The 16,641-nt window shown below is 51.6% G+C and overlaps 1 protein-coding gene across 1 annotated transcript in view; it reads right to left on the bottom strand.

Annotated features, from left to right (window-relative positions):
- Positions 1-10,980: 10,980 nt before the first annotated feature.
- PLXNA2 (plexin A2) overlaps positions 10,981-16,641 on the bottom strand; it is a 129,459-nt gene continuing 123,798 nt past the window's right edge. Inside the window, exons 28-32 of the mRNA XM_054293915.1 lie at positions 16,346-16,536; positions 15,076-15,245; positions 13,303-13,515; positions 12,436-12,586; positions 10,981-11,438 (exon numbers count right to left, since the gene is read on the bottom strand). Coding sequence (XP_054149890.1) covers positions 11,343-11,438; positions 12,436-12,586; positions 13,303-13,515; positions 15,076-15,245; positions 16,346-16,536 — 821 coding nt within the window. The 3' untranslated portion in view covers positions 10,981-11,342. The remainder of the gene's footprint in view (positions 11,439-12,435; positions 12,587-13,302; positions 13,516-15,075; positions 15,246-16,345; positions 16,537-16,641) is intronic.

Below are 16,641 nucleotides of genomic sequence, written 5' to 3'. Positions count from 1 at the left end.
CCTCCATGGATGGAGGGAGGGAATTCTGCCTTGTTCCAGAGGTGGAGGGAGGGAATTCTTCCTTGTCCCAGAGGTGGAGGGAGGGAATTCTGCCTTGTTCCAGAGGTGCAGCCTCCCCACTGCACAGCCCCCCTCAAAAGGAGCCAATTCATGCGTGTGTGTGTGTAAACGAGGTGTTTGTTTGAGCCCTGCAATCAGCACAGATCGCTGCATTTCCTGCACCCTCACCCTGCCAACACCCTGAGCTCCAGCAGTTCCTGCCCCTGTGACAGGGACACAGGGAGTTACAGCATCTCCAGAGGGTGATTGGCCTTGCAGAAACACTGATCTCCTTTATTCCCAGCAGGTGAGGTGAATTCCATCCTTCAGCATGGCCAGGATTGCTGGCCAGGACCATCATTGCTGGCTCCCAATCCTTCTGGAAACATCCAGCCACCACAACATCCAACACAGAAATGCTCTGAGCTCCTTCCCAGGGCTCTGAGCCCCCTCCCAGGGGTGGATTGCAGCATCCCTGCTCCCTGATCAGCTGGGTTGGATTGCAGCATCCCTGCTCCCTGATCTGCTGGGTAACATTGCAGCATCCCTGCTCCCTGATCTGCTGGGCTGGATTGCAGCACCCCTGCTCCCTGATCTGCTGGGCTGGATTGCAGCATCCCTGCTCCCTGATCAGCTGGGTTGGACTGCAGCATCCCTGCTCCCTGATCTGCTGGGCTGGATTGCAGCATCCCTGCTCCCTGATCTGCTGGGCTGGATTGCAGCATCCCTGCTCCCTGATCTGCTGGGCTGGATTGCAGCATCCCTGCTCCCTGATCTGCTGGCTCGGTGCATTTGCTGTGCGTGCCTTGCCTTGAGCCAATCCCTCCCAGGAAGGGCGCTGGAGCTGACCCGGCCTTGTCAAAGGCTGAGACGCTGTTTGAGCACCTATAAAATATTCATGAGGTCCCTGACCCGGGTTAGAAACCCCTGTACAGCCCGAGGCCATCCTTTGTGGGGAGCTCAGAGACAGCGCAGGTTCCCGCTGCAAAAATCAAATGAACGTCAAAAGAATCCTTAAAAACGCGTGCGGGAGCGCCTCTCCCCCGAGACCATGCCTTTGTGCGGGCTGAACGAGGCAAAAAAAAAGGGACTTTTAAGCATTCCCATCTTCTCCTCAAAGCTCAGCCTAATTGAGTGCGAACAAAAGGGAAAAGGCGCTCTCCTCTGCAGGCAGGCGGCGGCTGGAGCGGAATGACAATGGCAGCGTGTGACACTGCCAGCCCCGGCCCCGGCGGCCCTGCCACCCACCAGAGCCAGCACTCGGGCTCCGTGCGGTCCCCTGGCATGTCCTGGTGGCTCCTGGGCAACCACTGCCACCGGAACGTGAGGGGTCTGTGCGCCCAGTGCCAGCTCTGGATGTTCTGCCCATGTCCTGGTGGCTCCCGGGAAACCACTGCCCCTTAAAACGAGGTGACCAAGGGTCCACAGCCTGCTCTGGAAGTCCTGGTGGCTCCTGGAGAACCACTGACACCTCAGAACGAGGGGTCTGTGTGTCCAGAGACAGCTCTGGATGTCCTGCCCATGTCTTGGTGGCTCCTGGGCAATCACTGCCACCTTAACATGAGGTGTCCATTTGTCTAGAACCAGTTCTGGATGTCCTGGTGGCTCCTGAACAATCACTGCCACCTCAACACGAGGTGCCCATGTGTCCAAGCCAGCTCTGTATGTCCTGGTGGCTCCTGGTGGCTCCATGTGCCCAGAGCCAGCTCTGGCAGCCCTGCCCAGCACCCCAGGTTCCCCATCCACCTCCCACCCCTTTGACATGAGGGGTCCGTGTGTCCCCCACATGGTTTCATCCCTGGTGTTTCTGCAGTGCCAAGGCTCTCAAATGGAATTAAATCCCCCAACACCCTGGCAGAGGTGCCCAGAGCTGCCCTGCATCCCTGGCAGTGCCCAGTGGAGCACCTGGGACAGGGAAAGGTGTCCCCACCATGGCAGGGGTGGCACTGGGTGAATTTTAAGATCATTTCCAACCCAGCTCATTCCCCACCATCATTCCTGGTGCTCAGCCCACAGACAAACCCGTTCCCAGGAGCAATAAAGGCGAGCAGGCATCATAAAACTCCAGTAATCAAATGTGAAAAGAACAGCCCAATTCATTAATAGCCAGACAAGCTGATAGAGACATCCTTAATTATCAAATATTGCCATGGAGTTCATTTTTACCTGAGTTGTTTAAGCCTGACCATCCTCCTTCCCTTTTCCTACACATGTTGCCCTGGGGTAGCATTGAACATTTGTAATTAGATTCCTTCACTGGAGTTAATTATAAGGTGACAATAAAGCCTGAGTGGTTCCCATTTTCCTAAGTATAATTTGGGAGGAAAAACACCCCCTTTGTTTTGGCATCAATATTTGTAATTTTAAGTTGAACATGAACCTCAGGCTGTACTGTTGATCCAAATGGATACAGACATGTTCATGTTGGATTATGCTGTACATCTATTTTATATTGTGTTTTTATACTTTCACATTATTTTATATCCACTTGCCTGCACAGACCTGTCAATATTCTGGAGCACAGACAAGATTTCTCTTCAGGATGATCTCTAAATTAATTAATGAGTTTTCATCGTGCTGATGTCAGTCTGGGACAACATCAATATTTTGCAGGTTCCAGGTTGACCTGGCACCCAGGGTAATGTTTAATGGTTTATTATCATTACTTTTAAATTTTAATTAAATTATCATTTTTATAACCCCAGCAGGTGAGGGATCCCAAATGTCCCTTGGAAAGAGCCTGGAGTTGAGAGGGGGGGATTTAATGTGGATTTTAGTGATCTGCTCCATTTTAAGCACTGAAGTGTCCAATAACACAGAATTAAATTTCCATTACAAATGAGTTGGCCACTTAAACTTAACCAGCCCCTGCATAAATAAAGAGCAGGGGATTTTTGTGGCTGTTATTGCCAGCCTGAGATCACTGTCTGATCCCATACAATTCTATGTCACCCTCCAGCTAAGCACTCACAGAAGGGAAAAGATGCTGAAATTTAAACAGGTCAAAATTAATGCCACGGCTGGATTTGATAATTGGAAGTGTCACCTCCATTAGCTCGCCCTGATAACCAGGCTGGAAAAGGCAGCACCAGGATGTCCAAAATCTGCTGCACAACCTGCAGAGTGACAGTGATCAAACAACAGGAGGGGAAATAAGAGCTGGCCAAGGGGGTGCAGGGGGTGCCAGGGATAAAATGGGGGCTGAGGGGAAACTCCAGGGTTTTCTGCTGCTGTTTCAGTGCTGAGACCCCCAAAATTCCCATGTGGAATCCCAAACCTGCTGTCCTGACTCTTTCCATGCTGTGTCTGTGGCTCCTCACTCTGCCCTGGGTGTGGGTGTGACAGAGGGATCCAAGCCATCTGCATTTTATATAACCTTTATTAAGCATCACTTGACCTTGTCAGTGCCAATAAAGGCCTGTGAAGAGCACGCCAGATAAAATGTAATTTTTAATTGAGTATCCTTATTACATCTATTAACAAGGTGCAGATGAATACAAATGACCCCACGGTCGATGCTGTCGATTCCTGTTGGAATTTCTTTCTCCTCTGCTGAGCTGAAGGAGTCAATAACCTCCCAAAGGGTCACAGGGAGTGGAGATTTTCCTGGCAGCTGCTGTCCTGCCTCCAGGGTCTGTCTGTGGCAGTAGCCACAAATAAACCAGTACAGGATCAGCGTCTCTGAAGGAAAACCACAAAATCCAGCTCCCCCAGCCCTTAGGAAAGCTCTGGGAAACTCAGTTCCTATTAATTCTTTAAATTTAGACTTACCCGAGGCACAGGTGAAAAACAAGTCTCCTCTTTTATTCCCTCATTCACAAATCATGTGAAAACTCCTCTCCGCGTTGGGTGGTCACAGCACTGGAACGGTTCCAGGGCCTCCAGCAGCAGGCCAGAGCCCATGGGATCCATCTGGGGAGGGTAAACCTGCTGCTTTCAGGGGGCAGACAGCAGGATGGGGCCAAACTGCTCCCCCTGAGGCCCGTGTCAAGCTTTGGTCTCAGTTTGAGGGAAATAAGCTGGAATGACCTGCCTGCGGAGCAGAGTGCTGCTCTGACAGGATGGATTTGCATCCCCTTGAAACGGGAGCAGCTTCCCATCTCCCCGTCAGCCCTGCACTAAAAACCAGAGGATTCAGACTCAAATGTCCATAAAAACCCCATCCTGGGGCAGCACTGAACTCCCTGCTGTGACCCACAGCGTGCCAGGCCTTCCCCTTCTGGCTCAGATTTATCCTTTTTAGTACCTAATTTGTAAAGGAAAAAACCCAAAACCACCCCTTGAGATCCTCCAGAACAAGCAGTGAGACCTCTTGTTCCACATCCACATGTTTCTTCTTTAATGCTTCCTTAAGGGTCTCCATTTTTCTGTCACTTATCATCATCCAGAGTAATTTGGGGCTGTTAGAGAAAGTTCATTGCTGTAATTGCGACCATATTGGTCATTAAAGTTGACAGACAGCTGCTGGAGAAGTCACTCGCTGGTTCTGCTGCTCAGCAGATGCCTCTCAGCGTTTGCTGAGATCTTGGCTTGAATTTATGAAATGGAAGCAAAAGTGTTTCACCTCAAGAACTGAGTGTTTCAGCGAAGGGAAAACACAAAGAACTCACCCAGGTCTTTTATTTACAAACAGGGTTTGCTGCTCCTGCTCTAGGAGGGGAAATAAATGGAATTTCATGCTGCTCCTGCCTGGAGCTGGATGGGCTTTAAGGCCCCTCAAACCCAAACCAGTCTAGAATTCCCACTGGAATAAATGGGACTGGATGGACTTTAAGGCCCCTCAAACCCAAACCAGTCTGGGATTCCCACTGGAATAAATGGCCCTGGATGGGCTTTAAGGTTCCTTCCAACCCAAACCAGTCTGGGATTCCCACTCACCCATTTCTTGCTGCTGGGATTCAGTAAATAAATATTCCTCACACAATTAATGCCACATACTTGAAAATAAGGAGCTACTCAAGAGGGTTTTTTTAACCAGTAAACTTTATTTATATATAACAACAGTACAAAGTGAGTCCTTGGCTTGCAAAATAGGAGTGTTTCATATTTACAATAGGTACACAATAATATATTAGAATAATAACAAAACCCCCTTTTATTTCCTTGGAACATTTTTAAATACTTAAACTTTCTTACATTTTTTTTTCCACAACACTTGTAAAAACAACAAAAAACAGACAATCATCTTAAAAAAAAATATAATACAGAACTCCAGTGTGTCAAGTATAACGGGGAGGGGAGGAGCCAGAGAAGGACACGGTGGAATGGGCACAGATACAAATTCAATTCCTTGTTCCTGCCAACACACAAATCCCCTAAAACTGCTGGGGGCTGCTCCGTAAGGAGAAGGGGAAGAAGAAATATCAGAATCTGTTCCATGGCTGATATACCTCTACATTCTGTGACGTTTTTGGGGGCACTCCAGAAGTTTTAGTACCTGTACATTCCCTTGCCCTTGCTGCTTCTCCACGGTGCCATCAACACCAGAACTCAGCAGCAAGAGAAGGACATTTCTGCTGCACCTTCTGAAGCCATGAATATCGTGGCCAAATCAGCTTTCTTCCCTCCCCAGGGCTCCTCGTGCCCCTTTGTGTGCCCAGTCCTCGGGAGGAGAAGCTGTTGCATAAACTTCCAAGCTTATTCGAAAGAGAGGTATTAAAAATCCCAAAGGAAAGGCCATCCAGGAGATCTGGTGTTTGGTTTGGCAGCCCTGGGAGGCCCAGGGGGTTTGGGATATTTGGGATATTGTCCGTGCAAGTGGATGGACCCTGCGGGCCCTTGGGGCGCGTTCCTCAACGCTGCAGAAAGGGAATTTCTTCAGGATTTTATTCCACGGTTGCAAAGGAAGGAGAGGGATGGGAGACACAGGGACAAAGGGGGATCTGAAAGAACAAGCACAGAGACACTGCCATGCTCAGAGCACGGCCACAACACCGCTGGTGCCACCTCAGACGCCCTGCAGGGACAGAGTGGCTTTTCCAGCATGGAGCAGGGGGGCTCTGCCATCCCACCCTTCCCCACCCTTCCACCTCCCCTTCTCCGACCCCAGCACTCCAAAGAGCACCCTGGGGCGCAGGGCACACACCACAGAGCCCCAGTTTTCTTCCAGGAGCCAGGAAGGCACCAGGCACACCCACAGCTGGGGCTCTGGCTGCTGTTCCATTGCCTGCCCAGAACAGGACCAGCACCCACATCTGGGGCTTTTCAGGGTGAAGGGGCTTTCACAAAGCCTTCCAGACAGCCAAAACCTCCCATCCTCTTCCCCTGCAATACTAACCTGACCACAGTGCACCGAAACTGCACATTTGGGGTTGCTCAGCTCAGCAGATCCCCACCAGCCCCTTTGCAGCGCACACATCTCTTACTCTGATTGTTTCCCCACTGAATGTCTCATCAGTAAAACCATCCTGCCCGTGCAGGTGGCCTCAGAGCTGGCCCCAGAGCTTTGCCCTCAGCCTCTGACCCGCTGGTCTCTGGTTTTGGGTCCAGGCTGGGTGTTTGCACCAAGGACAGGGCTGTGCTCTGAGCTTCTCCTCACACACAACTCTGCACAATGTCACAGATCCTGCACTATTGCCTTGCAATTCCTGGTACAAATGTGGATCTGGAATAGGATGGCTGAAGCTCTGTGGCATTTCAATGCATCTTTGATGTCAGTTATTTCCCCTCCTCGGAACATTTTCTCTTCTCTCCAGGGCACAGTCACTCGTGAGCTCTCCCTGATGGCCCAGCTTATTCAAGTCAGTCTCTTTTAGTTTCATTTAGTTTGGGGAGCTGAGTCCCTGTGACAGGTGAGCTCTGACAGCACAGGAAGCTGGATGGAGAGCAGCCAGTGACAGGAGAACGTGGCTGGGCTGCTGCCAGGGAAGGGGCTGGAGGCTCTGGAGCAGCACAGGGGCCGTGCTGGGAGCTGCTCTGCCCTGTGCCAGCCTGGCCTTCCCCAACCCTGCTGGCTCCTGGGGACCTCTGGGAATGAGACCTTATTTGCAGGCTGTGCCCACTGCAGGAGGGGATGCTCTGATCCTTTTTCCACACAGATTTAAACACCAAGATCCCCACAAGGAGCTCGGAGCCAGCAGCGTGCAGAATGCAACCCCAGAGCCCCAAACCCTCTCGCCTTTGCCCTCCACGTGCCCACCCAAACTGGTTCCTGCGTTGGGACATTTTTTGTGGAGTCCAGTGGAAGGTGGGAGGGAACACTGACGTGGGGATGGGCCACCAGGATTTTAAGACAGAGTGTGGAAGGCACTGCTGTGATGAAGGTTGGCACTGCACTCATTGTCCCCAGCGTGTCACAGCCCCAGCCCTGGGGAGGCACCGCTGTCCCCACGTCCGTCCTTCAGGGAAAAACCTGAAATTCCACACCTGGGATGCTGCTGGGATGCAGCCAGGCCGTGGCAGCAGTTTTGTTCCTCAGTGCTGGGTCCTCACTGCTGCACACAGGGTATCCATGGTGAATTTCACATGGTGGGTCCCCATTGCTGCAGACAGGATATCCAGGATTTCCAGGGTTCTGGATTTCACAGGGTGGGTCCTCACTGCTGCACACAGGGTATCCAGAGTTTCCAGGGATATCCACGCTGGATTTCACATGGTGGGTGCTCACTGCTGCAGGCAGCATAACCAGGGTATCCAGGGATATCCATGTTGGACTTCACATGGTGGATCCTCACTGCTGCACACAGGGTATCCAGGATTTCCAGGGTTCTGGATTTCACAGGGTGGGTGCTCACTGCTGCAGGCAGCATAACCAGGGTTTCCAGGGATATCCATGCTGGATTTCCCAGGGTTTCCAGCCGTGCTGATCCCTCTTGCCTCCCTTCAAACCCATCCTTTATGGCAAAGCGTGGACCCCTCGCTGCCCGCACCCTCTGAGCTTTGTTGGCTGTGGCTCCTGGCGGGGCTCAGGCAGGGCCAGCCGTGCCTGCGAGCTCCCCTCTGCTGTGTGGGGTTTGATAAAGGCTTTCAAGGTGGAGAAGCGTTTGATTAGCACCTCGCTCCCCCTCGGAGTGGGTGCTTTGATAGCTCGTGAGCAGAAGATGAAAGGGAATTATTCAAGCGGTGACACCAGGCAGAGAGATCCCGGCAAGTGACGTCTCCCACTTTGATGTTGGAATACCTGAAACGCAGCGAGCTGGAGACTCCAAACTCCAGGCAGCCTTGCAGGAGGAGGGGGGCAATGAGAGGGACGTGAAATCGTTTCATCTAAGGCAAGTGCCCCCTCCTGACCAACCCTCGAGTCCAGTTTGCTGCCGGTGCGAAGAAAATGCCATTTCTGAGATCTGAAGCTTCCTCCTCCCGAAGGAGGAAAGGAAATGTTGGATGCAAACAGGGCAAGAGATTCCCAGCGCTCTGCCCCAGGGGGATATGTTGCTTCAATCCATATAATTGCCTGTAAAGATCCATAATTAATGTCAACCACCATGAGAAGATTCTTGGCAATGTATTTGTAGGCCACCCCTCCAGCCAGGACTGAGCTGTTCCCTCTGCCGTCCTCCCAAAGCTTTTCCAGGTGATGGAAGAGGAGTTTTTGCTGTTTCCTTTGGGATTCAGTCAGAAGTGTAAGAGCTTACTGGTTTGCAAAGTGCTCCTGCTGCTTCCCCTTTTTCCTTCTCTCTGCTCAAATCGTCCCACAGCACAGAAGATGAACTCAGTTGTCCCCTTGTCTCCTTAATGTCCTCCCAGGGAATCCAGGGGGTGTGTGGGGACCTCCATTTCTGCTGAGAAAATACAGGGCAGGGGGAATGACAAAGCCTTGGCTTGGGGGGTGCTCCTGGCCAGAGGGGAGGGAGCAGGAGGAGGGGAGCAGGAGGATGAAAAGCTACACAAACACCTCTCAAAGAGATGCAGAGAGGAGCAGGGACACTGTCAGCAGGCCCAGGTGATGCACAGCCAGGCCTTTGCTTTGGGCTGTACTCCTATTTTGTGAGTCCTGCAGAGGTAACTCCCCAGACCGGTATTTGGAAGCGTTTGGAAGTCCTTCAGGAGCTTTTTGGAGTGCTCTCTTTGGGTTTCAGAGTACCGTGAGAACCTGGAGAACCCAAGCCAACAACCACAGCTAGGACAGACCCGGCAATCCCTCAGCTAAGCTGTGTGATGGATCACTGGGAACAGCAGGAACAGAACCAGCAAAAAACCTACAGGACTCCAAAGCCTGCCCCTCTGCCATGCCCTGGGTACCTGCAGCCAAGAGCAGGCCAGGCTGGGGACTGCCCCAATGACATTCCTGGGCTCTGCAGTGCCTGACTTTTAGTAGGACTTTTGCACATTTTTTGCCTCAGAAATGAGATTCACCGTGCAGGAGCAGGATCCCTGGGAAGGGAACTCTCGGATAACAGGCAGCACAAACACTGCTCTGCCCTTCAGTCTCTGTTTCTGCCACTCTCCCCCTGTCTCAGTAAATCCAGCGCTCAGGCCGCTGTAAATGTCAAGAACTTATTGCACGAGGCTGATTATTATCATCAGTATTTTCTGCTTTTCAGAGAGACTCACAGAAGTGGATTACCAAAAGAAAGTGGACTTGGCATGGCTTTTACTGAATGGTAATTAAACCAAGTTTCCTGAGTATTTCTCTACGTGCTTCTCCCCTCCCCTGGTGCTGGACTGCAGGACGCAGAGGGCCAGCTGGGCTCCTCCAGGCAGGAATGCTGCAGGAGGGGGATGGAGGTGGAAATGGATTTTCCTTCAACACACACTGGCTGCAAAGGATGATCCAGTCAGTGTGACACTGCCTGGGCAGACACCAGGGATTATTTTGCTGCCATTGCCAAGCTCCTGCAGCCAACTCTTGTATTTCCATCAGGCCTCCTCTCCCTGCCCTCCCCACTGCAGCCTGCACACGCATCAATATTTACTACAGAGAGAAATATTTACAGCACTCCTTCCCCTCCTGGCACTCCACAAAGGGACACACATAAGCTTTGGTGTCTTTGAAAGAAATAACACTCACAAACATTTGCCTGTCCCTGGCCACAGGAGCGTGTGCCGTGGGGGCCAGCAAGGAACTGAGGAGAACAACGAGACGCCGACACAGAGACACGACAGCAGAGCTGGCTGGCCTGGGGTGCTGGTTAAGGTTTGCTCTTGCCTGGAGCAGAGATTTCTCTCCCTTTACCAGTGGAAATGTAAGTCCTGGCCCTGGGTGAGGCGGCAAACGCTGGAGGAGACACCCAAAGGGAGACGTGCTGCCCAAGGACTGCACGTCCAGCAGAAAATCAACAAAATCTGCTCTCCCAGCATCCAGGCTCTTCAAGTATTGTCACCGTAAACATCAGGGTTTGGGGGGTGTTGCTGTGAGAAATCGGAGCTGGATGCTGGAGACCCCCAAAACCGACCTGGAGGTGTCAGCCCAGCTCTGCCTTGGCTCACGTGGCACCTGCAGGAACCAGCAGTGGACACTGAATGGATCAGTGTTGGTCACTGTTGGATAACCATGGCCAAGCTGGACACTGCTGGACACTGCTGGATCAGCCAGTGAGGTGGGATGCAGGTGGAAAAGGGAAAAGCAATGAAACTCAGATCTTCCCTCATTCAACAGTAAATGGGATTTAAAAAAAAATAGATGCATTGACACGATATAAATACATGGATAAAGCTGGATTTCAACACAGGTCAGATGATGTGGTGGTTTTGCAATTCAGGTAAAGTTCCTTCTAGTGCCTCTAAGTTACTCAGCCACTGGACTATTTTCGGGCAAAACTGCTATTTCGCTTGTGTAAGAAGGTGTGGTGCAAACTTGTGCTCCTATGTGTTGCAAGAATCCCAAACGAAGACATTTTGGTTTTCCAGACGTTCCAATTGTGTGACAGTCCGTTTGCAGAATGCCTGAGCCGTGTCCTTGGAAGGCTCTCAGGGACAGGATTCAGAGCTGATCCTCCTTGCCAGGATTATCTCTCTATGGCCTCTGTGGTTTTTGCTCTATTTTTTTTTCTTTTTCTTCCCTTGTTTTTGTTTTTTTTTTAAAAAAACCTTTAAATAAAGTTTTATTTTCCAATATACATTAAACAATTTTCATGCAAAGCAGCAGTCGTGGAGACATCCAGACTTTCCAGGTTCCTTCTTTGCGCGTACACTCGAAAAAATGATCCACCTTGCTTGGACTGTGATGGAGATGCTTCATCTTCCCTTCCTGCCCTTCCAAACCGGATCCTGTATGATTTTTGAACACAGCCAGTCCTTGAGCCAGGCCCTGCTCTCTCCAGAAGAGCCTTGGGGGGTGTGTCCAGTGCCTTCCTTGCTTGTTCTCCCTCCGAATTCCCGAGAGTCCGTGCGATGCTCTGCCCTTTGCTGCCCGTGACCTTTCCTCAGCTCTCGAAGGACATGGCCCCAATGAGTTGCTCTACTTTGTAAGCCAAGCGCTGCCTCCGAGCCTGCTCGTCCTGCTCCAGAGCTCCGATGAGCTGGGGGGGAGAACGGAAAAAGGGGAAAAAAATGAATCAGAGAGAGAAATCAGCGTGAGAGAGGGGGTGGGAGAGGTGGGTGGGCAGTGAGTGTGAGCAACTCCATGTGAGGAGCTGTGAAATCCCAATAAACAGCAAAGCATCTTGGCTGTCCTTGGTTTGTTGGACCCCTCCATACCCACCCAACAAAAAACATTCTGGTGCCTTGGACTCCACATTTCTGGTGCCTTGGAGTCCACGTTTCTTGTCTCGTTTAGCAGGAAAGTGATGAGATTTTTCAAGCCTAATGAGAAAATAGCCGTGGCGTTGTATCACAAATGGCTACATGCAGTTCAATGACAAAACCCTTCCGTTTCACGGACATAATTACAAAATCGGTTCTTCTTGCAGAGAAATGAAGGGGTGGAACAGATGGCGAGAACTTGGTTTCAAGTGATGCATTCATTAAAGGAGCTCAGGCTGCCAGGAAGCCTTTGCAAACAGGAGCCTGTGCCACTACAACGGGGATTTGGACCGTGCTGCTCCCAAAGGACACCGAGGTTTCTGGGGAGCTTTGATGGGTCATGAATATTTTCCACTTCACTGGGCGCATGCCAGAGCAGAGGTATCCAGGTGCTCCCGCAATATTTCAGCTCTCAATCCTCCTGGGGAGGATGCTACAAGTGTGGCCAAGCCCAAACCCCTCTGTGCGTAAAGAGAACAGCGGGGCAGGAGCGGCGCCAGCTACGGCCGGGCTGAATCCAGGGAAGGGAGGGCAAGGAGCTCTGGGAGGCAGCAGAGGGATCCCTACCCAGCCCAGCACTGCTTCTGCTCTCCCACACACCTGCCATGGGGCCCTGTTGCCCTGGGGACACCATGGCCCAGGGGACACTGCTGCCTAGAGCACATCATTGCCCCAGGGGACACCACTGTGGCCCAGGGAACGCTGCTGCCCAGGGGATGCCATCACTCCAGGGGACATCACCACGGCCCAGGGGACACTGCTGCCCACACCCACCTCCTCGCTGTACTTGCTGACATAGGAGTAGATCTCGTTGAGGGCGCTCAGCATGTTGAACTCCACGGCGTGCAGGCGCGACTGCTCGGCGAGGTAGGCGTTCATGTCCTGGTCACTGATGGCCGGGAGCTTGGCAATGTCGGCGTAATACCTGCAGGAGTGAGGGGGAAAATGAGAAACAGGAATGCCCCAAATGGCTCCGTTCCCCCTGGGATTTAAGCTAAGCTCTGCAGGGATAAGAACATATTTTTGTTTTGTGTTTGCATCCAGCAAAACGGGATTTTGGGCTGTAATGAGCTGAAAACAGGAGCAGCGGTGCTTGGTGGCGCTGAGAACCACTGCTGGTCCTTGTGTGTCACAGACATCTTTTATGAAAATCCTTTCCTTAGGATCTTTCCTCCTGAGAAGCTGAGAGGCCTCAGGAACAAAATGTAAACAATGATTATTTGCTGCTGTGGAATGCAACAGGTGCATCTCTGATTGGCCTCGTGTGGTTGTTTCTAATTAATGGCCAATCACAGTGAGTTGATTCAGACAGAGTCCGAGCCACAAGCCTTTGTTATTATTCTTTCTTTTCCATTCTTAGCTAGCCTTCTGATGAAACCTTTCTTCTATTCTTTTAGTATCGCTTTAATGTAATATATATCATAAAATAATAAATCAAGCCTTCTGAAACATGGAGTTAGATCCTCGTCTCTTCCCTCATCCTCGGACCCCTGTGCACACGGTCACACTTGTGCTTCCCTTCCACTGGGGATGCTCTGCCCTGAGATCCATGGGGTTTCAGAGCACCCTGCACCCACAGGATGTTCTGCCCTGAGATCCATGGGGTTTCAGAGCACCCCCAGTGCCATGTGCTGCCCTCACCTCTCCACCCAGCTCTTGTAGCTGGGGATGTCCTTGGCGTACAGCAGCTTGTTGGAGGGGGAGTCCTTGCCCAGGCGGTGCTCGGAGGTGGAGCAGGAATCCATGAAGGTCTGAGCCACCACGGACAGGCAGGCGTCCGTGATGCTGCCCTTGTGGATGTCGAACACGAACTGAGGGTTTTTGATCACGTTCACCCAGAAGCGCAGGGGAAGGCTGGGAGGCAAAGGGAGAATTGGAATGAAATGAAAGACAAAAGGAAAGGGCTCGTGCTGTGGATGGTGCTCCCAGGCAGAACACGAGTGGTGCGGAGAATAAGAGAAGAATTTAAACAGGAGCTGGGCCCAGGCTATCAAGCACCAGTTGCTGCTGGTGGATCCTGCCATGCCCATGTGCTGTTCCAGGCACAGATCCCACATGGAGCAATGGAGGAGATGAGGGGCAGGGCAGGGCTGGGCACTTTGGGGGTACTGGGGTGGCATCTGCAGGGGGAGCCCATCAGGAGGAGCTCCCCAGAGCAGGGTCAGTGTGGGGTGAGCCCTGGCACTGATCAGCTCTGCCCAGCCGCTCTCCAGGACCCGTGAGCTGGCAGCAGGAACCACAGGATTTGTCCCCAAATCCCGGGGCCTTTGCAATCAAAGGGGAATTATTATTCCTTTTTTTCTCTGGCTGTATAGCAGGATCAAAAAAGCAGCTGCTGCTTTCTATTACCTTTCAAGTCGCAGCTCTCTCTGTCTCTCCAGCTCGCTGAAGGCTGCAGCCTTAACTCTTGCAGTGCTGCAGGAGAGCAGCTCAGCCCCAGCCCCAGCCACCCCAGCTCCCTCTTCCAAACTTCCATTTGCTTGGACCTGCTCCAGGGGCAGCCTTCTCCCACATTGCCACAAAAATTCCCTTTCTGGAAATGCTGCAGCTCAGCTGAGATGGGGAGAAGGAAGGTCCAGGCCTGGTGGGGCCTGTTGGCTCTGGCAGACCAAACTCTGGTGGTCATTGCTTTCTTTTTTTCTCGTAATTTCTTGTGGTTCTACAGTTTTTATCCCAATAACTCCTTCTAAGGCTTTAAGTTAATCGTTTTGAGCTTCCCACTGCCTTAGCAGGGAAGCAGTTTTTGCAGCCATGATGATTACAGGCCTTTTAAACCACGAGGGACTCGGGGGAAAACGCAAGGTCTTCAGGGAACAACCATTTGTTGTGCTTTTTTATTCTTTTCTTGCAGAGGTAAATTTCCAACCCACAGAGGTTTTAATCCTAAAATAGCAGCAGAGGCAGAGATGTGGTTGCAGAGGCTGGACCTGGCTGCAGCCCATGCCTGGGGCATGCAGAGCTGGCTCCTTCTCCCTGTGCAACCTCCTGCTGATGCCCAAATGCTCCAGGTGCTTCCCAAAGTGATGGGAAAGGTGCAGCCACTGGCTGAGCTCCCTCTCCCAGCCAGTGCTGGCGTTTGTGGCACAGCAGGGCTGTGCAGGCAGCACAGGGCAGGCACTGGAACCTTGGTTTCCACTCTTTCCAAAGTCAGATGTGCAGATCTACACTGAGGGCAGTGTCCAGCTCCCACCTTGGGCAGAGAGATAGCCAGGCTGTCTCTCTTCCTTCTAAATCAGGATATTTCAGGATTTTAGCATCCTGTGAACACTGGCAGCCCACCAAGGCTCTCACCCCATGAGCAGCACAGCTTTGTGTCCTGCTTTGGGGCTTGGCCATTCCCAGCCCATCCCAAAACCATCCCCCACACCATTTTTTGCCCAGAATCCCCCAGGTTTGCCCCCTTTCCCCCGTTACCAGTTGCTCTTCCAGGTGTGCCGGACGTCGGTGTCGTGGATGCCGTGCTTGTCCGCCTGCTCGTCCAGGAAGTCAAACATGTACTTGATGGCCAGGGGCAGGGCACTGCCCCGGTGCACCGTGCTGAACAGCGTCTCAAACAGGTCATCCACGAACTTCTGCAGCGTGCCCTGGTGGCAGGAGGGCAGATCAGACAGATTCCAGCTTTTTTTTTGTAATGTAATTTTATTCAGGGGTTTGTTCGCTTCCCCGCAGGGTGGGGGGAATTGAGGTTTTCTCTTGGAAAGGTTTTGTTTCACAGAATTTCCGGCTTGTGGGCTTCAGTCAACAAAAAGGAGATTCCCAGAGCCAGAAGATACAGAGGGGATAAATGAACATAGACAAACATCACCCCCGGTGTGGTCACAGACACCTGGTCTTGGAAATGATTGATAAGAGAACCAAAGCACGAGGACCAAATTAGCACTGAGAGGATCAATAACCAATAGGAGATCAAGTGCTGAGAATTGTGTAATTTAGAAGCAGTGAATGTGAATTTCCTTGGAGGTTTTATGTACAAATATGTGAAAAATGGGGTAAAACCCATGTGTGATGGAATGATTTTCACTGCACAACCCAGGCACGTGTGGATGAAATAATTTCTATTGCACATCCTGGCTAGAATAAAGTAATCCCCAATTCTCTAATATTGAAAAGATGCTGTTGGAGAGTTTCTGTATTTCCTGCAGTTTTGGTGACAGAAGCAGCAATCCAGGGGGTGAGGGGAGGGACAGGCACTCCCCAGGCCAAGCAGTGGCGGCAGGAAGGGACACCAGATGTTACCAGCCCCAAAAAGTGCCACCACAGATCCCATGGGAATAACCAAGGTCAGGGTCTTTCAAAAAGCTTCAGCCTGCAGCTACTCACTCCTTTACTCTTTATTTCTAACCTGAAATAATTTTTTTTTGCTTTCCAGAGCACAGCTGTGTTATCCACACCAATGAGCACAAGGGGAGAGGCAGGAAAATCATATCTGGTTGAGGGAGTGGGTAAATATTTCCAGGCACTGCTTCATTCACCAATTTGTGAATTGGTGAGCACTTTTAACACTATGCAAAAAAAAAAAAAATTGAGAATTGCAGCAATTGGCTTGAATGTGGAAATTTGTGGAATGAGGAAATTTGGGCTGTGCTTCTGTTGCTGCTCCAGGAGTTTCCCAATCCCAGGAGAACCCAGCCAGGTGGGAGCTGAGCAGCACCATGCAATCCCCGGGTGGATCCAGCCCAGTTACCTTTGTGGCCAGCAGCCTGGTCAGGTAGATCTCAGACACCATCTTGCTGCCCCTGTCCCCTTCCTTCTGGTCGCCGTGGTCGTGGTTCTTGACCAGGTGCCAGACCTTGACGCCGCTCTCCAGGTCGGGCGTGATCATGGGCGCGCGCGAGCGGAGGCTGTCGGGGCTGCCCGTGTAGCGGAACGTGGAGTCTGAGCCGGGGAGAGAGGCTGGTCACACCTTCTGCACCTCCTCAGTGCCCTCAACAGGGATGGTAACACCCAAATTGTTGGCACTGGGGTTTTTTTTTTTTGGTG

Source organism: Melozone crissalis, unplaced genomic scaffold, assembly GCF_028551555.1.
Source record: "Melozone crissalis strain CALT ecotype California unplaced genomic scaffold, PUWL_Pcris_2 ptg000198l_1, whole genome shotgun sequence".
Taxonomy (NCBI): Eukaryota; Metazoa; Chordata; class Aves; order Passeriformes; family Passerellidae; genus Melozone; species Melozone crissalis.
The sequence above is the reverse complement of the archived record's forward strand: the minus strand, read 5'-3'. Positions and strand labels throughout refer to the sequence as shown.